General features: G+C 45.7%; 1 protein-coding gene across 7 annotated transcripts in view; it reads left to right on the top strand.

Annotated features, from left to right (window-relative positions):
* Nucleotides 1-283: 283 nt before the first annotated feature.
* Nucleotides 284-23,886, top strand: part of Cacna1e (calcium voltage-gated channel subunit alpha1 E) — a 393,282-nt gene continuing 369,679 nt past the window's right edge. For all 7 annotated transcript variants that reach the window (XM_045145813.1, XM_004658733.2, XM_004658731.2 and 4 more), the window contains exon 1: nt 284-361. In XM_045145813.1, the coding sequence (XP_045001748.1) occupies nt 324-361 (38 nt within the window). In that variant the 5' untranslated portion in view covers nt 284-323. The remainder of the gene's footprint in view (nt 362-23,886) is intronic.

Genomic DNA, 23,886 nt, shown 5'->3' with positions numbered 1-23,886 from the left:
GCCCTGAGCCCGGGGCCCCGGGTCGGCGGCGCCACGTCCTGGCCCTGCCCGAGGAGGAGGCATGGCGGCCCCAGCCGTGTGCCCTGTTCGAGGCCGACGCCTCGGACGAGGTGGGCATGCTGCCCGCCTCCCCGCGCGCCGCGGCGGCCGGCTTCGACAACTTCTTCCCGGTGCAGGAGGGCGAGGGCCCGGGCTGGGAGGGCGGCGCGGCGCTGGAGGCGGGCTCGGGCCCCTTCCTGCCCGTGAGCCCCGAGGTCATGAAGCGGAGGCGCGGGGGCCTCATCGAGCAGCGCGACATCATCAAGGCGCACGAGGCGCACAAGATGCAGAGCACCCCGCAGGCCCGGCGCAAGGAGTGGGAGTGAGTACGGGCGGGCGGCCCGGGAGGGAGCTGGGAACCGGGCAGGGCCAGCGGGACACACACACACACACACACACACACACACACACACACACATCTTGACATCCCCGACTAGGTGGGAGACAATACGACTCACCTGTTTCATCCTCCCTTTAGGAATTGCCGCTACCCCACTCTTTCTGACACCACCCTTGGGTGGTGATAATTGGGGCAAGTCTGTCACAGGGGATGGAGGGTGTTAACCAAGACATGTAGCCTGACGTGGCTTTATTTCAGCTCTTGCTGTGTAGGGCAAAAGGGTTTATGTTCTGACCCAGGCCAACTTTAACGTGTGCCCCTTGAAAATTTAGTATTTTTCATTCCCAGGAGTCTTAAATTATAGAAAGACGCTATTCCACTGAGTGCTCAGTTCCTTCAGGTTTGTACCCCGTATAAGGCCTTTGTTTTTTCCGTTAGATCACCGATTATTATGCATGCTGGCATGACCTATAGTCTGCATTTCTTTACTGTCTTTTGTCTGAAATAGTTCCATTCTTAAATGTCAAGTGTGGAGAGACTAGCAACGGGTGTCTAATGGTGGTAGTCATTGTGGAACTGACCCATTTGATTTCTGTGGATGATTGAGATGGCAAGTGAGCTGCTCTGATTCACGTGGAGGTTAATATCTTAGTTGGTTCATTCACCCAGTGAACCCTGATGTGTGCCGGGACCCTGGGATTCAGGAGTTGAACTTGGCCAGCACTCAACAGACTTGTGCATTGTTCATCTCTCAGAGCTGTTAGTTTTTAAAACCTTCCACTTCCTTAGGTGCCAGGAAACATTCTTAACACCTTGCAAGTACTAACTCATATGAATCCTCACTGCAGCCATGAGGTAGGTACAGCTATATCCATGTTTAACTAATGAGCATGGGGAGGCTCAGTGACTTTATCAAGGCCACTTGATAACAGCTACATTGATGTGCAATTTGATATTAATTCATGATTTGTTCCCAGACAGGAGGATTCTAGAGTCCCTGATTTTAACCATGAGGGCACGTGTCTTTTATTCTCATTTCCTTTAGTACATGTTACCTCAAGAAGCTACTGGCTGTCTTGGCTAGAGAACTGGTGTTGGGAGATGAGAGACTTGGGCTAATCCCAAGGTGACTTAATTAGTGGTGTTCCCTCAATTAAATCACCTCATTATGGCTTTGAATAATGAGCAGGAGGAAGTAGATGAAGTAGATGGCTATTTGAACCCCATTAGCTCTGATGGTTGCTATTTCTTCACACAAGTATTTCTCCTAGCTGGACATGGTTGTATATACCTACAATTCCAATGCTCAGTGAGCTGAGACAGGAGACCTGCTGAAAGTTCAGGACAAGCCCAGGCTACGTAATGAGAACTTAAGTTAGCCAGAGCTATATAGTAAGAACTTTTCTCAAACAAAACTAAAACAACAAACATACCTTGTACTAATGCTAATACTTTTGCTAATACAACTGAAAACCTTAAAGGAAGTTCATGGAACATACACATTGTTCATGGAACATACACATTGTTCACACCACCCAATACCTGTCATCTGGCCTAATTCAAGAATTCCTGCAATACTCGATGAAAAATTAAGCTTCATACCTAATCCCCAGCTGATGGAGCCTTTTGGAGGTGGAAGGTGTGTCACTGGGAGCAGACCTTGGTATTTTCTTGACAGTCCTAGTAAGCTAATTCTGTACTTCCTTCCTTCCTCCTCCCTACTGATATAAAGATGTGATGTTCATCTGTCTGCTCTTGCTGTGAATTCCCTGCTATGATCAAACTCCCCTTGAAGCTTTAAGCTGAAAATAAGTTCTTTCCTTTCATAAGCTGCTTCTGGTTGGATGTTATGTTCTAGCAATGAAAAGGTAATGGCTAAACTACCCCTCTCAAACTCTCCAAACCCGAATCACACTGCTTAGAACTTACTTTTTATCATTGGCAAAATCCTCTATATTGACTCTCACCCTCCCATCCACTCCTTTTCCCTCCCCCTCTCTGCTTTTATTTTCTTTCTTTCAAGGGATCTTGTTACGTGTTCTGGGCTGGCATGTGTGTGTCTATGTGCATGCACATGTGCGTGTGGATTTTATGCATATGTGTGTGGGTGCAAGTGCATGGGTAGGCATGTGTGCATGTATGGGCAGAGGTCAACACTAGGATCTTCCCCAATTGTTATTTGCTGTGTTTATTGAGACAAGGTCTCTCAGTGAATCCAGAGCTCACAGATGATGCTAGTCCAGCTAGCCTGGGGATCCACCCATCTTCTGCCTCCCAAGCTCTGGGGTTACAGGACGCATCACTGTGCCTGACATTTATGTACTTTCTGGGGATCTGACCTCAAGCTCTCATACCTGTGCGGGAGTGCCTTACTGACTAGGCCATTGCTCCGGCTCCTAGGCTGGCTTTGAACTTTAGATCCTTCAGCCTCCACCTCATGAGTGCTGGGATCACAGACTTGTGGCACACACGTCATCACAGAGTCCCTCCTGCCATTCTTGATAGTAGTCATCTACAGAGTCCCAGTCACTCCTTTCCTTTCATTCAAGGAAGATTTGTAGATCTTGGTTTTTATTGCTTCCTTCTTAAGTTCTTTTCATGCCAGTAGTTCTTGGTGACTTCAGTATCCACATAGTGGCCCTTCCTGTGCCCTGGCTTCTTGGATTTTTAAGATCTTTTCCCTCAGTAACACTGCCTCACTGCTTCCTGCTGAGACCTTTCCTCTCTGGTGTTATGGCCCTGTTGAAACTGCACTGCTTCTAATCTCAGATTCAAGCATTCCACCTTCTGAGCAACACGTCTTTTCTGTCCAGTGACTCTCTTTAGTGCGTAATTCCAAAGCTTCTGTAATCCCACCCCATCCATAAGACCGTTTATTTATTTTTTTTCTGCCCCAACCCTTAGCCATGTATTTACTTCCCACCCTACCTAATTTAATTCTATTATCCATGCTAATTTTTTTTTTTCCAGAGTAAAATGGTGGTTTTCATTTTGAAGTTCCTCTTACTCTCCCCAACCTTGGTTCTACCAGTTTCTAAACTAGAGGCAGTCGTTAGCCAAGGATAAGAATGCTGGATGCCTCCCAAGCTGGTTTGCAGGCTGCTTCATCATCACTATAATCACCGAGGTTGTAGCCTCAACTATCTTGTCTCTCTTTTGCTTCATCATACTGCTCCTACAAAACTCCAACTCTGCTTAAATCCCGCTTGACACCGTTCTTCACTTACACCCAGCACTGCTGTGGAAAAACTCACAGCCATGCTGTGTGGCCTCACTGTAAACATGATCACCACCTCAAGTCCACCCGAGTCCTGCCCCGAAACCCTCTTGCATTGCAACTGTCCCTCATTATCAATCTTGTGTACATTATTTCATACACCTTTCCCTTCATTCTCCAACTCCAATGTCTTTTACCAACTTACTCTCACTCATGATTACAGTTGTCTTCCTACTGCATGTGGAAAGTAGCAGTAGCCAGGGAGGCATGTAGGAGTTCCTACCCCTGCACGGCCTACCTCCTGCATTAGGTCTTTCCTTCTGCTACTGTACACTGACCACTCATCAAGGTCCTGTGGATGTTTCATGCCCAGGTAGAGCGAGGTCTCCCTTGTCTGTTCTTTTTCTCTCCCCATTCTCCCTGGAACCCATTCCAATCAGACCTTCATCCAAGCCAAACGAACTGCTCTTGCCCTGGGCTATATTGGTTTCCCCATTGGTAAATCCAGTGGATTTTCTCTCTCTCCATCTGTTTTGGCCTAGAAGTAGCAGCATTTCATCACATCCTCTTTCTTTTAACCTTTTTCTATTGACTGTCACAAAACACTCTTGTCTCTCTTTTTTCCTTGCTGTTGTCCTCCAATCTCTTCCCTTTCCAAATCCCTGAATATTAGAGGTCGAGGACCTATTCTCTTCCTATCAACACTTAAATCCTGGTCATCTCAACCCAGCCCCAGACACACTGGTAAGTCTTGGCATCTCCAAGCCTTCTTCCCTGAAGCTTGGATACCACCCACTTAGTTAGCACTCTCACTTGCATGTCCTTAGGCATCTTGAACTTAACACATCTAATCAAAGCATGGGCTTCTCCTATAGCCTTCTTGATCTCAGTAAGTGGTAGCCACACTGTATCTGGCACTGGGGTCAGAAATCTTGGAGCCATTCTAAGTTTTCACACTGATACCCAATTCTAGCTAGTCTCCATTCTCTCTCCCTTCAAAATGTCTCACCAGTTGTGCCATGAGCCCCCCTGTTCTAAGACTTTCATTTTTATTCCTGTTCAAGGAACACTAACATGGTCCTCACTAGATATCTACAAATATTCCAGGGACTATATACAAATGTTAATTCACTTACTCTGTGACGGTTTAGTGAAACTTACTATCATGTCATCTTTGTGTCACTGTGAAAAAAAATAGCCAAGTGAGAATGTTTTATTTTAGCTCATGGTTTCAGAAGTTTCAGTACATGGTCTCTTGGCATGGTTGCTTCTAAGTCTGTGGCAAGGATCCACATCTTGGCAGAAGCACACAACGGGGGAAAGCTACTCATGCCATGGTGATCAAGAAGCCAAGAGAGGGCTGATAGATTTGGGGAGATAGGTCTACGGGAAGAGTACTTGCCACAAGAGCTTAAGGACCTAAGTTCGGATCCCAGGCATCCACATAAAATACCAGTCTTAGCGTGTACACCTGTAATCCCAGCGCTGAGGAGGCAGAGACAAGTAGATCTCTAGGGCCTTCTGGCTACATAGTGCAGTGAGACATCTTGTTTCAAAAAGTCGGGGGAGGCAGAGGTAGGAGGATCGCTGTGAGTTAGAGGCTATCCTGAGACTAAATGGTGAATTCCAGGTCATCCTGGGCTACAGTGAAACCCTACCTTGAAAAGCTAAACAAACAAAAAAAAAAAAAAGAAAAAGAAAAAGAAAAAGTTAGGTGGAGAACAATTGAAAAAGACATCCAGTGTTGACCTCTGGCTACCACATGCATGCACACACGTGTGCTTATGTGTATACAAACATACTTATGCACACCAAATATGCATGCACATGCAAAACAAAAAGAAGAGTGAAAACTTGCTTTCGATAATTCGATAACTAAGTCCCTTCCCCCCAAACCATAAGCTGTGAATCTTATAAGCTGTGGACAGGCTAATCCATTCATGAGGTCAGAACTGTTATGATTCCAAAGGGCTAGCCTTCACTGCTACACTGGAGACCAAGCCTTTAACATGTAAGCCTTTGGTGGGCATGTGTGGGGGGATGTTTAGATCTCAGAGAGCTTAAGTACCTTGCCCAAGAGCTTAAGTACCTTGCCCAAGACCACCTCTGAAACAGCCTCCCTGTTTCTGCACCTCCTTGCTAGAGTAAGTTTCTACCTTCATAACTCAAAATTCTTTCTTTGGCTCGTCTTAGATTTACAGAGGAGTTAGAAAGACACAGAGGGAGCTTCTGCCGATCACATCAGCCCTCAGCTCAGAACCCTCCAGTGACTTCCCGTCCCCACAGAACAGTCCTTCACACACCCTGTGGGGACCTGCATGGCCTCCCTTCCCTGCCTCTTGGCCTTGATCACAGCACCTACAATGCAAAGCAGCTCTGACTTCCTGTCTGTCTCCTCCCTCCCCTCTGTTCCATTTTCCCTGGCCCTTGCGATTCCTGTAAGATGCCCAGTCCATTTTCCTTTTGCCCTTGTGGGATCCTCTACCCACAGTTCTCTCCCCCATCTACCTGTATATCTCTTCCTTCACTATGCAGAGAGACCTCCTGATCAGTGTAGATAAAGTAATAGCTCCCATTGCCATTGTCTTACCTTACTATTATTATTATTATTATTATTTTGGTTTTTTGAGATAGTGTTCCACTGTAGCCCAGGCTGACCTGGAATTCACTCTGTAGTCTCGGGTGCCCTTGAACTCAGTGATTCTCCTACCTCTATCTCCTGAGTGCTGGGATTTAAGGTGTACACCACCATGCCTGGACTTATTTTGCTTTTGAAATATATATATATATATATATATATATATATATATATATATATATATATAGTATGTGAGTGTGTGTGCACACACACATGCATTCATCCCATGGTGCATCATGTGTGGAGGTCAGAGTTCAACTTTTGGGTTGATCCTCAACTTCCACTTTGTTTTGAGGCATGGTCTCTGTGGTACTTTGGGGTGTATGTCCCCAGTAGACTAAGGTGTGTTTTTCAAGCTTGCAACTGGGTCTCCAGCTGGCTGGCTGGTGGAGGTGCCACTGGGGGAAGATCCTGGAATCCAGTCCTAAGGTGTCCCTGGGGATGGATCTGAATTCCAGCGCAAAGGTATGCAGAGAGCAGAGTGAGTTCTGGGAATCCTGCTGCCGCCAGTTTGTGCTTGCTGCTTCTGGTGTTTGCTGGATGTTTATCTGTTTCTCTCTGTGTGGATGTATGGAAGCAGCTTCTTCCACCATTGATGGAATGTCTGCTAGATCTGTAAGCTTGAAATAAACCCCTTCCTCCCCTAAACTGTGTCTGGATTGGGTGTTCATCCGAGCAACGTGGAGCTGCTGACAACAATCTCATTCACCACTCTGCTAAGCTTCTGGGAAATTCCTTTATCTCTAGCCCTTTTGTTAGTGTAGACACATTGGCATTACACGAGCCTACCACAGCTTCTGGCTTTTACATGGGACTTGAGGATCCAAACGCAGGCACTCTGAGTTGTGTGGCAAGAGTTTTATCCTCTGAGCCATCTCCTCAGCTCCTGTTTTGCTCGTATTGTTCCCCAGCACATGGACATAACATTTTGGAGTGTAACCTTCTGGAAGGTAGGAACGTTGTTGTATCTGCAGTGTTGACAACTGTGCCTGGTGCCTGGTCAGCTCACAGTACGTTCTTGTTGAGGGAAGTCTTGAAGCAATGCACTGTGGGGGAGGAGCTGAGCTCGCTGGGTCACCTGTGCTGTGGGCTGTGGAGGTTGCAGACAGCACCGAATCCTCCATCCAAACAGTCAGTGAGGAGTCTCTTTTTCTGTCCCCTTGAAGGCTTCTAGAACCCATTGTCTCCTGCCTTCTGGCTTCTCCTGACTTAGGCCCTGTGAACAGCACCCTCATGTCTCAGGGCACTGGTTTGCTGCAGCAGGAAATCAGGAAGGCGTCTCTGCCAGCTTCCTGCCCTCCTTCAGCTAAAGTCCCCCTGTCTGCTGCCCACACAGCTGACAGCCCACCTCATGCAGGCACACACACATGCCAGCCTTACAAATCCCGCCTCCTTGGCACTGAGTCAGGACCCTGGTGATGCACGAAGCAGACTAGAAACCAAACACGGAGGTTTCCTGCCCTGGTTTGCCTGTGGTGAGGTGAGCCAAATGAGGGCATGGGAGGGTTCAGAGGGGAGGATTTCCAGAGCGCAGGCTCTCTGTTTCCTAACAAAGCACTTAGGTGCTTTCTAAAGGCAGTTACTTCATGTGTTATCTGATGAAGCAGGTATCTCCTGCAGAATGTTATTTCCCAAAGAACTGTTAGGTTTCCTCAGGCTGCGCATATGGGTTATAAGGTTCTCTTGGTTAGTACCTTGTATTACTATGCTATACTATTAGTATACTATACTTAGTAAACGAAAGTTTGGAACATTAGCAAACAGCATGAAACCATGTTTTAGCAATGAAGATTTTTTAAAAAAACTACAATCCCCTCCAGCTTACTGTGTTTTCATACATACTATACACCTGACCTTGTGATGACCTTATGGGCTAGTTATGATTATTGTTCTTAATTTATAGAGGAGAAAAATGTGCTCCAAGTGAGAGTTAGTGTTGGGTCAAAAGCACATCTCGATGAATGCTACCATGATGGAGCACTGGCTATGTGCTAGGTGCTTGGCATGTATTATTTATACTAATGGAAATAATAGGTACTATTATAAAGAACAGAAACATTTCATAAGGAACTATTATTACATACGGGTTTGGAAGAAAGGAAATTATGTGTAACTTTAAAGTCTGCGTAGGTTGGTATGACTTGCTCTATGAAGAGAGAAGCGGTATTTCCATAATCATAGTACTTATCACACTGTATTGTAATTGCCTGTTTACATGTCTGTTTGCCCCACTAGTCTGTATGCAGAGAAGTCAGTCGGCTCTCGATGGTGTCTCTGTCACTTAGCACAGTGCCAGGCACATAACAGACACTTAATGGCTGTTTGCAAAGTGAAAAGAATTGTCTTCAATTCATTGGAAGTCCACAGATTAAAGAAACCAAGCAGCTCTCCCTGCATGGCAGAGTCCAAGGTTCATACTGTAACTTCACAGTCTGTCTTCAGTGTCTCCTTTAGTGACCAGTGCACCACCAGGCCAGTGACAGGAACTCGATTCAGCCTGGAATTCTTACAATGCTCCTTGTAGACTTGTGGGACTTTGGGCGGGTTGTCACTTCTTGGTCCTTTGAGTGAAGTGGGATTTAATCCCTACCTGGTTGGCCTGTTGTAACGTCTGACTGCATTTCTTAGATCACATGGACTGGTACTAATGAGCCCTGGGATTGTTCTGGGCTGCTTCTTTGCCTATAGTCTTCCTGGACGACACCAGTCAGGCCTATATATTTGCAGCTCACCCCCAAATGTAGCTTTCTAAGTGCCCTTGACTCTTGTAGCCAAATGCACTGTCGCTGTGTAACATGGCTAGAATGGATTTCCTCACTCAGTATGGGCCCCTCATCTCTCCCTGTCTCATAGCATAGTGCCCATATGGTTTTTCTAGCAAAATACTCTCATCCGCTTTAATTCTCTTTCCCTTTTCCCTCAGTTCTAATCAGTTACCGAGCACTTTTGACACCATCTCTCAAGCATATCCCAAGAACAAACCCTTCTCCACCCCCACTGCTGCAAGAAGCTGCCTGTAGCCACTGTCACTTGGCCCATTACAGTGGCCTCCTAACTGACCTCTCTCATTGAATCTTTGTTTCCCTGGAATCTAGGAATGTGTCTACTCACATAGAAGACAGGGCCATGTAGAAAAGTGCATAGTTTCCCTTTATTTAGAGTACAGCCTGCACTGCTGGCCCTGGCTTACCAATCCTGACTGCTGGCCTCACCTCTTCCTCTCTCTCTCCGTTACTTTCTGTACTACCTCCACTGGCCGGCTTTCAGGCCCAGCAGAGACCTGCTTTTGTCTTTGCCCTCAGTCTGGAATGTGCTTTATTCAGACCTTAACAGGGTTAGCTCATTCTTGTTATTTAGTCCTTATATACCTTCTCAGAAAGGTGTCCCTCACCATACAATCTACAACATACACCTGCCACTGTGTCCCATACCCTGTGCGGCTGACTGCTTCTTCTGACGAGCGTCTCAGGGCCACGAGGGGAGTGATTTTCACCACCTGGTTCCCCCTGTACCCCTAGTGCTGAGAGCAACACTTGCCATTGGTGTTTGTGAATTAATAAGTGAATGAATGCATGCTCCATAAAGATTAAGTGTGGTGATAGTTATTAAACTAGATGATTGCTCAACCTCTCACAGATCCAACCATATTGTTAGGTCTAGTCTGAGGAGGACAGGACTTGAGGAGCTCTGAGTGTAGACCAGAGTCAACCGTAGGGAGTGGACTCACGGACCGGTAGACAAGGCAGGTTAATACAGCTTCTGTGGGCGGTGCCTTCCTTCCTGCCTCTCTCTGTTTGATTACTACAGAACCACATCTTGTTTGACTTAGAACCAAACATTTAGCTCTCCCGAGCCTCATTTTCTTCCTTTGCTCAATTGAAGATGCGTGCAGAGACCTGTTTGAAGTACCATGGAGGAGAAACAGAATGCGACGTACTTGATCCGGTGTTTGACCATTTCCCAGTGTCAGTTTCCTCACCTTCAGGAGTCTGCCACTACCTGCAACTAGCATCCAAGGGGTACTGAAACCCGCAGAGCAGAGGCTGAGTTAGGGCTGGCCTCAGCACCATGTCAGCGACATGCGGACGTGCTCAGTGCCCAGCATAGGGAAATAGTCGGTGCACACCAGCACTTACTCTCAGTCATCGAGACCTAACTTATAGGTGAGGAAGTGGGGTGGGGGGGTCCCCATGAAGCTGGTTCTTCACATGAGTCATTCCTTTGTGAGCAAGGTCACAGATCATGGTGTCCAAGGCGTGGAGGAACCGGTCCTGAAATTCCCACCCCACTTTTGTTACAACAGCCCTACTGATAACATCCTGATTTGGGGCATGCTGAGGAGGGGGCAGTCAGGTTGGGAGAAATGACGACTCAGTCATCCAAACCTTCTCACTAGCATTTACATTATCATCACCTCAGATTCTTCAAGGAAACAGATTACTCCACCTTCAGGATCTCTAGCTAAAATTTAAAGGCCACTGGGCCAATTTTTCACTGGATTCTTGAAAAGCAGCCAACACCATACAGATCTAGTTGCACGTGCTGCCACCTGCTGACCAAATTGGGCATCACTTTGTTTCTTTTTTTAAAAAAAAAACTTTTAATTGACAGCTTCCGTAAGTCTAGACAATAACCAAGATAATTCCCACCCACCACCCTTATTCTCATACATTCAAATCCACCCTCCATTGGATCCCTCCTTCTTTCCAATTAATCTCCCTTCTATTTTGATGTCATCATTTTTCCTCTTATTGTGAAGGTCTTGTGTAGGTAGTGTCAGGCACTGTGGGGTCCTGAATATCAAGACCATTTTGTTTTTGGAAGATGGTATTATAAACAACCCTATTCTTCCTTTCTCTTACATTCTTTCTGCCACATCATAGAATACTAGTATCCGTGGAAATTACTACAGGAGGAATACATGGGGAATTTATTTAGTTGAATCAAAGTGCTTTATGAGGGCTGGAGAGATGGCTTAGCGGTTAAGGTGTTTGCCTGCAAAGCCTAAGAACCTAGGTTTGATTCCCCAGTACTCACTGAAGCCAGATGCACAAGGTAGCACATGCATCTGGAGTTTGTTTGCAGTGGCTAGAGGCACTGGTGAGCCATTCTTTTTTTCTCTCTCTCTCCCTCCCTCTTTCTCTCTCTCTCTCTTCTGTAAATAAATAAATAAATAAAGTGCTTTATTGGACTGAAGAGATGGCTTATCATTAAGCACTTTCTTGTGAAGCCTAAGGACCCTGGTTTGAGGCTCAATTCCCCAGGATCCACATTAGCCAGATGCATAAGGGGGCGCACACATCTGGAGTTCGTTTGCAGTGGCTGGAGGCCTTGGAATGCCCGTTCTCTCTCTCTCTCTATCTGCTTCTTTCTCTCTCTGTCGCTGTCAAATAAACAAGTAAAAATAAACAAAACAATTAAAGAAAAGAAGTGCTTATTGAATGACCTGTATTTTAATTCCATTTAAACTTTTATGCTTGGGGGAGGTGGAGGAGGATGCCAGGCCACTCTCTACTGCTTACCTGGGGCTACATTCACTCATTTGGATTCCAGGTTGGTCTGAAGGCATTCCTGAGTTTGTAGCCTTGCAAAAATTCAACCCCCTTGCTGAAAGATGAAGCTTTCAGGCTCCTAGGGTGGCAGTGTAGTAGGTATGCAGAATCAGGGCAGATGCCAGGGGTCACAGGCAGCATGAGCCTCCAGCACGCTCTTATCCCGAGCAGCATCACATTTGAGAGCCAGCCGCCGGGAAGGGACCTGCAGCATGTGCCCCGCTGTCTTGGCATTCTGGGCCATACAGGAAAGCGCGGGGAATCCAGAGGGCCAGGCCGCCTCAGGAACTGACACAATTTGAGGGAGTCCTAGAAATTTGTTTAAAAATAGGCCCTTTGGGCAACCTCAGCACACTCCAGGGAATTTTCTTTTCCTGTCTCTGGAGGATTCAAAATAAGGGATTGCTTGCAGGTCTGATCTCAATAGGCAATATTTTTTGATGATGTTCTTCTTTTTTTTGAGGTAGGGTCTCACTCTAGCCCTGGACTGACCTAGAACTCACTCTGTAACCCAGACTGGCTTTGAACTTACAGTGATGTGCCTACCTGGGGTTTGGTCTCTAGTGACTTTTCTTTCTTCATTCCCTGCCCCCTTCATATCTTCCACAGTTTTAGAAACTTCTCCCTAAAGAGCAGGGCTGGGGAGATAAACTTGGTGTTGTCTCAAGCAGCATAGTTTTGGATTCACAGGAGTGACCCCTTCTGGGATTGCTATGTGCTGGGGAAGGAAGGCTCCTGCCTGGGTCCTTATGACTGCCGGCTTGCATAAGTATTCAGGTGTGGCTGCATACATGCTTGTAATCTCTGTATTCAGGAACCTGAGGCAGGAAGATCTTGAGTTTGAGGCCAGCCTGGCCTATGTAGTGTGACCCTATCACAAACAAACAAAGCTGCTATGCTCCCTCACTGATACTACCTGATTCTCTGGAAGAAGCAGGTGTTTTCATCTTCCCAGAGCTCAAGGCCAGGAGCCATGGCTTTTTGAGACTTGTTGCCCAGTTCTGCCCTCCGAAGGCTACCATGGAAGGCAGTGCAGTGGGGAGGAGTTTGTGATCACCATGCTGGGCGGCCTTTTCTTGCACCTTCTCTCTTGTCCCTGTTTGGAGGCGCAGGCAAGCCAGGGTCTCTATCTCCCCAGGCTGCCTGTGTTCTGTGTGGGTCTCAGAAGACCCTTCAGCCTTCTGAACATGTTGAGATTCTGCTCCTAATTAGCTTTCTGGGGGAAAACCAAACTAAGTAAGTGGCATCCTCTAGTGCTACCTGCACAGTTCCAGTTCCTGATATTTCATTCCCGCCCCTCCAAGAAATTTTTTTTGTTCTTTTGTGGTGCCCTCCAGTGGATATTCCTGTGCATTGCACCCACAGTCTTGCAAGTAGCAGAGACACTGCTGGGAGGGGCTGGCAGAGGGAGGACAGGGCTCCTAGGCCCTGGCTCGCTGCCTGCCCCCACTTTCCAGCATGGTCCTTGGGGCTCTGGCAGCATATGAGCCAAGGGAAAAGATGAGGACTTTTTCCCCCCCTTGGGTATGACAGGATGGATGAAGGCACAGTAGAAATAACCAGTGATGAGGAGATTAAAAAAGACTGATAAAAAGTTACAAAAAAAAAGAGAAATTACTGAAAACTGATGCATCTGTAAAGGTGTGTATGTAAAGAATTCCAGGAGGGTGACGAGCTCATCATAATCTCATCTCACAGTGCCATCTGAGGAAGCAGGGGACTGCCACCTTCAGAGTTGGCATCCTTTCCTCTTGAGTAGCAGTGGGGCCTCCCAGCACTGGGCATGACTTCTGCTGCTCACCCTGGCTCCCTGCCCATTGCCGAGTCTTCCTGTTCTTCTCTGCTTTTTGGCCCCTTTCACTATTGTTCCCTTCCTCTTTATATTGATGAGGCCAGAAGTGGGGAAGGAACCAATGACTGCAGGGTTTGGGGCCATGTGGGGAAAGGGAAACTTTTTAAAAGATATTTTATTTTTATTTACTTATTTATGAGAGAGTGAGAAAGAGAAATAGACAGAGAGAGGAAGAGAATGAGACAGAATGAGCGTGATAGGGCCTCTAGCCACTGCAAATGAACTCCAGGCACATATGCCACTTTGTGTACCTGGGTCCTTAGGTTTTGCATGCAAGCACCTTAACTGCCGAGCCATCTCTCCAGGCCTGAGCTTTATTTTTTACACTTCTTTCCTTCACTTGACTTATCTTGCCTGGGGCCCCTGCCGTATCTTTGTGTCAATGCTCGCAGGCCATTACCCCATCACATGGGCTCTGTGTTTGCTCAGGACCTTGAGGTGTGGCCATCTTACCTGTTGACCTTAGTGAGAGAAGCCTATATCTCCTCAGACTTACAGAGATAGCAGGGAGGGGTTTCTAGTTTTGGAGCCAGCCAGAACTACAGTTGGTTCTTGGGGCAGCACTCATTGGAAGGGGAGCCAGCTTGGCTTAAGTCCCACTTCAACCCCTTGCTGCTGATCTCAACCGTCCTGGGCCACCATCCACTGTGGCTGCTCCTCTTTGCCATGCCCATGCCTAAGTTGTGAGGAGCTTGTCCAATTCTTCCTCCTTCCCTCCCTTTCTCCTTTTCTGTCATGCAAGGACATCATATCACACACAGGAATATGTATTTTGCTCTTGTTAATTTACTTGAAAATAAGAACAGGGGCTAGAGAGATGGCTTAGTGGTTAAGGCACTTGCCTGCAAAGCCAAAGGACCCAGGTTCAATTCCCTAGGACCCACATAAAGCTGGATGCACAAGGTGGTGCATACATCTGGAGTTTGTTTGTGACAGCTAGAGGCCCTGGCACACGCATTCTCTTTCTCTCTCTCAAATAAATAAATAAAATACTAAAAACTAACAATATAGGTGGGCATCTGTTGTAATTACCTTTGTGTTTCTGGGACAAAACATCAGACCAAAAGCAGCTGATGAGAGCAAAGGATTGTATGGGCTTTCAGTCTCAAGAGGAAGCTTTGAGATAGCAGGAGAAAGCAGGGCATGAGCGGAGGCTGGGCAACACTTCCTTGCCACAGCAGGTGGGAAAGAGCAGCGAGAAAGTGAGCTAAGCAAGAGCAAGTGGAGCTTCACAAGGGGAAGCTGGCTATAACATCCCCAAGCCTACCTCCAGCAAGGTTCCACCTCCCAAATGCCACCAGCTGGGGACTAAGCATTCAAAACACATGAGTTTTGGTGAACATCTGATTTGAAACCACCACAACATCCTCCCTTGGCAGTTTCTAGAAAGATGTCCCTAATGTCTTTTTAAGGTTGTGTGGTAGTCCTGGCATAGCTCCTATCAAAGGGAGTCTCTAGTGACTTTGCCATTGCCAAGGAAAACCCGTGGCATTATGACCTGCACTTCCATTTCTGTAGGATCAGTTCCTAGGAGTGAGTCTGTGGAGGGAACTTTCCCCCGAGAACCACAACTTCTTCCCAACAGGCCTCCTCCTCCGCGTCTCAGCCTCAAGTTGAAGTGTGAACTTTTGCAGACTGTGTTATCTCTCAGGTCCCATGGGAGAGGTGGAATGAATTAATAATACACCAGCAGGAAACAGAGAGATAGACTCATTAATTGTCATTCAGCCTGCCTAACCTCTCAGGGCCGCTAATTAGCATGCTGGCAACTTTGGTTTTATCCCGAGCCAGGGCCATGCTTTGGGGATGCTTGTGGCTCAGCTTGTGGCATCCGGCACAGGTTGGGGAGCCCCATGCCTCCTGGGTGGGTTCAGTGAGCTTGCTGAATTCAGAAGCACCCCCAAGGAACCCCGAGTGTGTGGTTAAGTCTGATAGATGGACGGAGGTGAGGCTCGGAGGTAGAACTAGGGTCCCAGTGGAACTGACTGGGATGAGCCTGCTTGTGGTCCTGGTTCTGCCGTTGGTCAGCGACTGCTGCCCAGCTGCGCTGGGCCCATTGTCTAAGGCTGATGTCTTCTAACTTCAGGCTCCCCCAGGCGGAGGCGCCCAGGAGGCGAGGGCGGGTCTGTGTCACACATGCTCTTTGAGGAGGATAGCTTTACATTGGGCCCCACAGTAGTACTAGATCAAGCTCGAGAATTGTTTCTGTAACAGAAGACGTCACCAAGAACCTGTGTGACCTTGGCTGAGCCTGTCATCTCTTTGTGCTCTGTTTGTAACACTGATTAACTACCTCTAATCATTTCTCTTTCTGGGCAGTGTTGCCTAATGGTTGAAAGACCCAATTGCACCCTCCCTTTACTTCAATTCTAGCTCTATTTCCTATAAACTGGGCAGCTTTGGGTTAGTCATGTTACCTATTGGGACTGCCATTTCCTCATTTATTACATATCATAGTTGGTACTGAAGCAAACTCATTTCCCCTATTTGTAAACTCTTTTCAGAAGTGGACTTAAGATGAAATATTTTCCGGATACCTGGTTAGGACTCAAATCTCTTTCTCATCTTCCTTTTCTAAGTCTTTCCTTCTTGTAAAAGTGATCTTCTGGGGAGACACTGACAATCACTTGCGCCCTCTACCCCAGGCAGAGTACCCATGATAGACTAATGGGTGGTTCCACCAAAGTCCAGCCTGGCAAACCAATGAGTTTATTGGGCTTCCTGCAAGACCATGGGAGAGGGGTTACAGAGCATGGGTAAGGGGGTGCTTACAGGAGTGTGGAAACCCCAAAGAAGACGTAGAAAGTCTCATCCCAGCAGGGACAAGTTGAAGTGTGAACTTTTGCAGTCTGTGTTATCTCTCTTTGGAGATTATTACCCCCATGGCTTTATAGATGAAGCTCTCCCTCTCTCCACCTTCACCCTCTATAAATTATCTCCCCTGAGGCCCTGAGACCACATGCAGCATTACAGACAGTGTGGGGCAGCTGAATCCCTGGTAAAGATCTAATGACTCCCCACCCCCCTCCTCCTATGGCAGAATGCCAACAGGCTCCATCTTGAGGGTTGCTCATAAGTGGTCACAGCTGCTTCTGAAAAAGGTAGCAAGAGTTGATTTTCTTAGAGGATATTGTTACCTAACACATTCCCTTCTTATCTTCCTATAGACCCACTTTGGGTCACATGACCAAAAAATCCAAATGACCAACCATCTCTCCTTTCTGGTTACATACAGAGCACTTGGCCTCTCTACTGATGCTGGCAAGGGGAGAGCAGGCTCTGTCCAGCCACTCCTCTCTTCTTCCCTGCCCAGGTCACCTGGCTTTCCATCTGCTTTGCTCCTGACTCTCACTCTATACTACTGCATGGCGGGGAGGCTGCTTCCTGTGGCTTGGCTTCCAGAAAACAGACTGAGGCTGGGTTCATGCACAGGTTTATTGGGGTGCTCTGGAGATTCTCTCTGGGATAACTGAGGAGTGGGGAGGGGGAGAAGTCGGGCTGTGATGCTGTCATCAAAGGCCTCAGGTTACCTCATGGGAACAGTAGGGCTCTATAATTCTAGTGGTCTCTGAGAGCTGTCCTGAATCGGGCAGACAAGCCAGGCTTTTCATCCTTCATCTGCCAGACACTGGATGCAGACTGTCCCTAGAAGATGACATGGCCTTGGTCTAAGCAGCCAGCTTCAAACAAGACCCTTCCCAAAGATGGTGATACTCATCTGTGTGCCAATGACATTCCTAGCAGTTGGAGGCTAAGATCTCCCAGCCCAGGGTGGTGATGGTGGTGGGTCACAGCATCCTCTTAGGGCCTTAGTGGTTACTGGCCTGTGGATCTTGCACCACACAGTAGGACGGTGACTGGTATCCACCAGCCCCACTGCTGAGCCTTGGTTTGGCTCAGAGGGACACTCTGAAGTTATAGCTGATACAACTGGGGCACCAGAACCTTCTGGGACACAAGGCAGGCCTTGCTCTCCCAGGGCTCCTCTGTTCTGAGTTCTTGCCTTTTAGTTGCAACCTCACCCTTGTGGACGTGGCTGGTCAGAGCCTTCCCCACTTTAGCCAGCAGAGATCATTTGCCCACCTTTATCACCTCAAGCTCCTCTCAAGATGTTTGAGGTCAGAGCCAGTTAATGTGCAGGAGACTGGGGAATGTGTGCACTTGGGTTGACTGTTCTAGAGGTTTGGACATATCTCTTGAAGTCTTTCTGGAGTTGAACACCAATGTCTTCCTGTTGAATGGTCCTTTTCTGTTGTTTTTTCCAGGAAGGGTTCTAGCCCAGGCTGACCTGGAATTCACTATGTAGTTTCAGGGTGGTCTTGAACTCATGGTAATCCTTCTACTTCTGCCTCCCGAGTGCTGGGATTAAAGGTGTGCACCACCACACCTGGCTTGAATTGTCTGAGTATTACTGTGTCTTGTCCTTCGCAGGCTGTGGCTGAGCAGGAAAAACAACCACTTTATACAGCAACCTTGTCTTCCCTCACTCCCAGTTTGAGGAGTTGGGTTGTCTAGAGACCAGTCCTCACCGCTTCAGAAGCAGTTCATTTTAGGAGAAGTTTTCACATATACATAAAGCTAAGCTCTTCAAGTAACTGTTCTGAGAGTCATTGGTCTAGCTTTGTGACTTCAGGGTGAGTGGATACCCAAAATTCACAGAGGCCTGGCCAGCCATGTCCAGTTCTGTCAGGAGGGAGTTCTTATGGTCCCCCACAGTGGTCTACCTGAGGCTGTCTCCTGAGGATCTCCACATCTTCTTTGAGGAGCAGTTGCTCTTTGGTCTTTCTGGATCTCTGTATATGTAAAATAGGTGAGCACAGAACTCACTGGGTCATAGTTTATGTTCCTTCTGCTGAGTTCTGGGGTATTGGTGTTGGGGGTACCTTTGGAGATTATGAAAATGCAAATGCTCACCTCTGGATTTCAGAGTACCTTCAAGATTCTAAAGATACCCATAGCTATTGACGTTCCCAAATAGGTTCCCCAAATGGAAACTCTTTTTTTTAAAAAAAAATATTTATTAGAGAAAGAGGAGGTGGGGGAGAGAGAGGGAGGGAGGAAGGGAGGGAGGGAGAGAAAAAATGAGAATGAGCACACCAGGGTCTCTAGCCACTGCAAATAAACTCCAGATGCATGAGCCACCAAGTGCAGCTAGCTCACATGGGTGCCGGGGAATCGAACCTGGATCATTAGGCTTCTCAGGCAAGTGCCTTAACAGCTAAGCCCTCTCTCCAGCCTCTAGAAATTCTTTTAAGATAGCAATGGTGTGTTTTAAACCTATGAAAGCCAAACATTAACTGATAGCTAGGCATGGGGGTTCCAAACAATTAACAGGGATGATAAATGAGTTAGCTTAAGTCTTCATAACTTGCTCCAGGACACAAACATGCCAGTGACCTTGGGTGCTTGATAATAGTCATCCAAGGAATCCTTTCCATTGTTTTGTGTCAAACCACAAAGCAAGTCAGCTATTTCTAGTTCCTGTGTTACTTGGAAATCTGCAGGATTCTTCTTCTTCTCTGTCTCTGTCTCCTCCTCCCCCTCCTCCTCCTTCTTCTTCTTCTTCTTCTTCTTTTTTTTTTTTTTTTTTTGAGGCAAGGAATCCAGAACAGGCTGGCCTGGAACTCACAGAGTTCCTCCTACTCCAGCCTCTCTGGTGTTGGGGTTAAAGGTGTGTGTCACCACACTCTACTTTCTGGATTCTTTGGGACAAAGATTTTTGTTGTGGGGTAAATCTGAGATTTGAGAAATTCCCTACATTTTTCTCTACATTAAAAAAAAGTTTTCTCATAAAGTCATTTTGTACCATATTATGGACAGATACAAGATGTATTTTTGACTTTTGAGTACATTGACCTGAAGGAAAAATTGTATTTTCTTCTCATTGCATACATGATATCTAGAGGAGGTATCCTGGGGCTGGTTGAGGTAGTTTTGTGATATTGTTTACAATATTTTCCATTCATCTAACTTTACTGTGTCTTGTTGCCTCATAGTCACAAGTGGTAGGCTTGTGTTCAGTATTTTGAGCAGTCTGGATGGAAAAAGGAAGAACTATATGACAAAAAGGTAAAAGGAAACATAGTATTAGAGTAAGGCCCGTTTTTACCAGTTATGAACTTTCCTGGATGAACACATCACATGTTGGTTATAGTCCTATCCAGTTATACTTTTGAATCCCTTTCCCTCGTCCCCACTGCACAGAGGACCCTCCTCAGTTGGGTTATTGGTATTCATTGTAGAGTCATGAACACATGCATTCAGCCCCCTTTGGAAGACCTTTCTCCACAACCACACAGGTAACTTCCCATTGCATCTCTTTTGGCCTGGTCTGGGTCATGTGACTTCTCCTAACTCATGCGAGTGCTTGGAAATGCAGTTCTATTAGAGGAGCATTCAGCTGTTCTTTATAGTCAGGGATCCATTAGGAAGGAAGAAGAGAAGGCTGTTGTATAGAGGACTCCTATTCTCAGCTACAGGAACTGTACAGCTTTGCTTCTTTACATTGGGAGATGAAAGTAAAGCCAAAACATCCTCTTGTAATTCCCCAACTTGAGTTGGATCTGGTATGAGCAAAGACTTTGTCTTTAGGAGAAACACCAATATCTAGTTTGATTTGTACCAGTGGAAAACTTCCATAGATCTCATTTTAAGGTGATAGCTGGCTGGGTTTTATGTATTAAACATCTCAGATGGGCATGGTGGTGCACACCTTTAATCCCAGCACTCAGGAGGCAGAGGTAGGAGGATCACTGTGAGTTCGAGGCCAGCCTGGGACTACAGAGTGAGTTTCAGGTCAGCCTGGGCTAGAGCGAGACTCTACCTTGAAAGACAATGTGCTGAATAAAGGGCTTGGAGTCTCAGGGATACCTTTTATGAAAAGGTTGCATTTCAGCAGATACCTGAGTGACAAGGGGAAGAGCTTGGAAAGGATAAGTTCAAAGAATCTTTCATTATGGGATTGAACTTGAGAGTTCAATCAAAACTCAGAAGGCTTGAGTAAAGGGGATAGGAGATGGGAAGAGGAGGTACAGGAGGTGTGCAGGGGACACCTGGTCATGGAGAGCTCTGGCAGTCAGGGTAAGTGAGGTTATTGTCAGATGTAGTGGACATGCGCCACTGGGTTCTGTGCCAGAGGGGCCATGACCTCTGCTGTGTGCTGGCTCATGTGGGCTTTTGAGAACCTATTATGCACATCTCTTCTCAGTTCTGTATTCAGTCATGTCATGTTGATAACTTAAAACCAGCTGTGGCGAGAGTATTTATATCACAGAATTTATAGTTGAAGCTACATCTCAGAGCTGTCTTCTCTCAGAGAGTCAGTTGTTAAGCACTTAGTGTGTGCTACATATTTTTCCAAAAGCTAGGGCTGACCAGCACACCATTGGAATGAACTGATCCAGGTTTTACAAGCACCTTCTTAGCTACTCTGTGGAGAATGTATTCTGAAGAGTCAATAGGCAATTTTGATTGTGGTATTGAAAATTTCCTTAGACAAACTTACTAGAAGTGACATAGTTGTGTAAAATTACCAAATTGCTCTCCCTACTGAAAGTTTTCACCATGTTTTCTTTCTACTAACAATAAGATGCTGTTTCTTGAGATTCTTGCTGACACCTAGCACTATACTCATTTTCCCAAAAGTTTGGAGAGCTTTGTTTTGTGAAAATAGTCTCACTACATATTCTTATTAAGGTTTTTTTTTTCTTAGACATAGTTTCTAATGCTATTACGAATGAGATACTTTTCCTGACAAGCTAGTGTTGGCATATAGGCAAGGTTTTATTTATTTATTTACACATTTATTCTTAACTTTTTAAAAAACTTTTTTATTTACTTGAGCTACAGAAAGAGAGAAGGAGAGAGAGAGAAAGAGAGAATGGACACATCAGGACCTCCAGCCACTGCAAACAAACTCCAGACACCTGTGCCCTCTTGTGTGTCTGGCTTACGTGGGTCCTGGGGAATCGAACCTGGGTTCTTAGGTTTTGCAGGCAAGTGCCTTAACCTCTAAGCCATATCTCCAGCCCTACACACAATATTTGTATTGGAATCCAGTTGAAATCTAAATTCCTGAGGTCTGTTCTCTTCCTGCTGTGGCTCTGCCTGCCTGTCCAGCTTCACCCCCACATTGTCTGTCCTGTCTGTCCCCTGGCCCTCTGGTGTCCTTCCAATTCTCCAGCACCCTAACCCCTACTCTAGCACTTCATGTGGTCTGTTCCTTCTGTCCAGAAATTCATATTCTGATTTCTAGCAGCTGGTACCTTTAGGTTCCTCTGGCGAGGCTCCCATCTCCCCTTCTCAAAGAAGACCTTCCTGACTGCTCTATCCAATCATAATTATCTGTTTGCCCACGCCATGGTCCTTAATGCATGTTTAGGACAGTTTCCGTCACACAGTGTGCTCTCATTATGTAGTGTGACAGCTTCCATTTGGCTACCATTCTGAATTTGCATGTTGACTGTCAAATTAGTCCCATTTATTGGAATGTGTAGGATTAACTTATTCCTTCTTAATGGATTTTCTGGAGTTAAGGATTCTAAAACAGAGTTCAAGGATGGATAAAAAGCATTGCATATCAGCATTTTATGATAAATTCTGCAATAAAATACAACTTCCATATATCTGTTATGAAAGTGAAGTGATAACCCATGGATTAGAAAAGAATATTTGCAAACTCTACATATGATAAGCTGTTAATATAAAAATATATAAGGGGCTTATACAATTCAATACAAATAAAACAAGCCTGCAAAAATGGGCAAAGAGCCTGACTAGACATTTCTCAAGAGAAGACAGACAAATGGACCACAGATATATTAAAAATGCTCAATATTACTGACTGTTAGGGAAATGCAAGTTAAACCCATAATGAAATGTCACCTCACACCTGGTAGAATGGCCATTGTCAAAAGGCCAAAGACAAGTGCTGGTGAGGACAAAGAGAAAAGAAAGCCTTGTAGCTGTTGGAGGGAATGTAAATTAACACAGCCATCATGAAAAACCATATGGCAGTTCCTCAGAATTTAAAAATAGATTTATCATATGATGCAGCAGTCTCATTCTGGGTATATATCCAAAGGAAACTGAATCAGTATATTGAAAACACTTTTTCACTGCCATGTCCATTGCAACATTATTCATAATGGCCAACATATGGAATAAAAATGTGCCCATCAATGAATACATAGTTAAAATGAGGTTAGCAACCTAATAAAATACTATTTAACCTTAAAAAGGAAGATTATTCTCTCATTTGTGACAACATGGAAGAACCTTGAGGACATTATGCTAAGTGAGACAAGCTAGGCAGAGACAGGAAAATACTGCACAATCTCACTTATATATGGAATTTAAAAAAAAGTCTAACTCACAGAAGAGGACAATAGAATGGTGGTTACTAGAGGCTAAGAGACGTAGGGAATTATGAGATTTTGAATTTTTTTTTTTAGCTTTGTTTTTGAGGCAGGGTTTCACTCCAGCCTAGGCTGACATTAGACTCAGTCTGTAGCTCCAGGCTGGCCTCAAACTCACAGTGATCCTCCTAACTAAGCCTCTAGAGTGCTGGGATAAAAGGAGGGCTGGGAAGTGGGAGATTTTACTTAAAGGGTACACAGGACAGGAAAACACATTTTAGAGATCGACTGTATAGGATGTTGACTCTAAATTGACAATAGCATGTTGTGTACTTCAAACCTGTGAAGAGAAGATGTTAAGCATTGTCACCACAACAATGGCAAGTCTGTGAAGTGATGGAAGTGTTAATTGGCTTGGTTTCATTATTCTGCCATGTAAACATATATCAAAACATCACTTTATGCCTCATAAACAAGCGTAATTATTATCTGTTAAGTAAAGTTAAACAAGATAGCAAAAGCTCCTCAAATCAGTTACTCATTAAAGCATGAATAACCAGCATCTATACTAATTGTATGTTTTCAGTGTGATTACAATGGACTCCCTGAGTGCTGTCCCTGGCACCTGACCAGCCATTACGAATCCCATGGACCCCTGGGGATCACATATCTTTGCAGGTGCCCCTTACTAATGTGTATGTAGGCTGACTTTCATATTTTTTAAAAAAAAGTTCTCTCAATTTCTTTTAGTCTTATTCCCTCTCCTTCTGCATAACTAGTTTTTTTCCCTCTCTACAAGGTGACTTCCACTGGTGTGGAAACATGTTATAGAATTTCACATTAAAAAGCCAGAACAAAACAGCTTCCCTTGTCTCCCTTTGCCTCTTTATCT

This window comes from Jaculus jaculus, chromosome 1 (assembly GCF_020740685.1).
Source record: "Jaculus jaculus isolate mJacJac1 chromosome 1, mJacJac1.mat.Y.cur, whole genome shotgun sequence".
Lineage (NCBI taxonomy): Eukaryota > Metazoa > Chordata > Mammalia > Rodentia > Dipodidae > Jaculus > Jaculus jaculus.
Note: the sequence above shows the minus strand (reverse complement) of the source record. Positions and strands in the feature narration are given on the sequence as shown.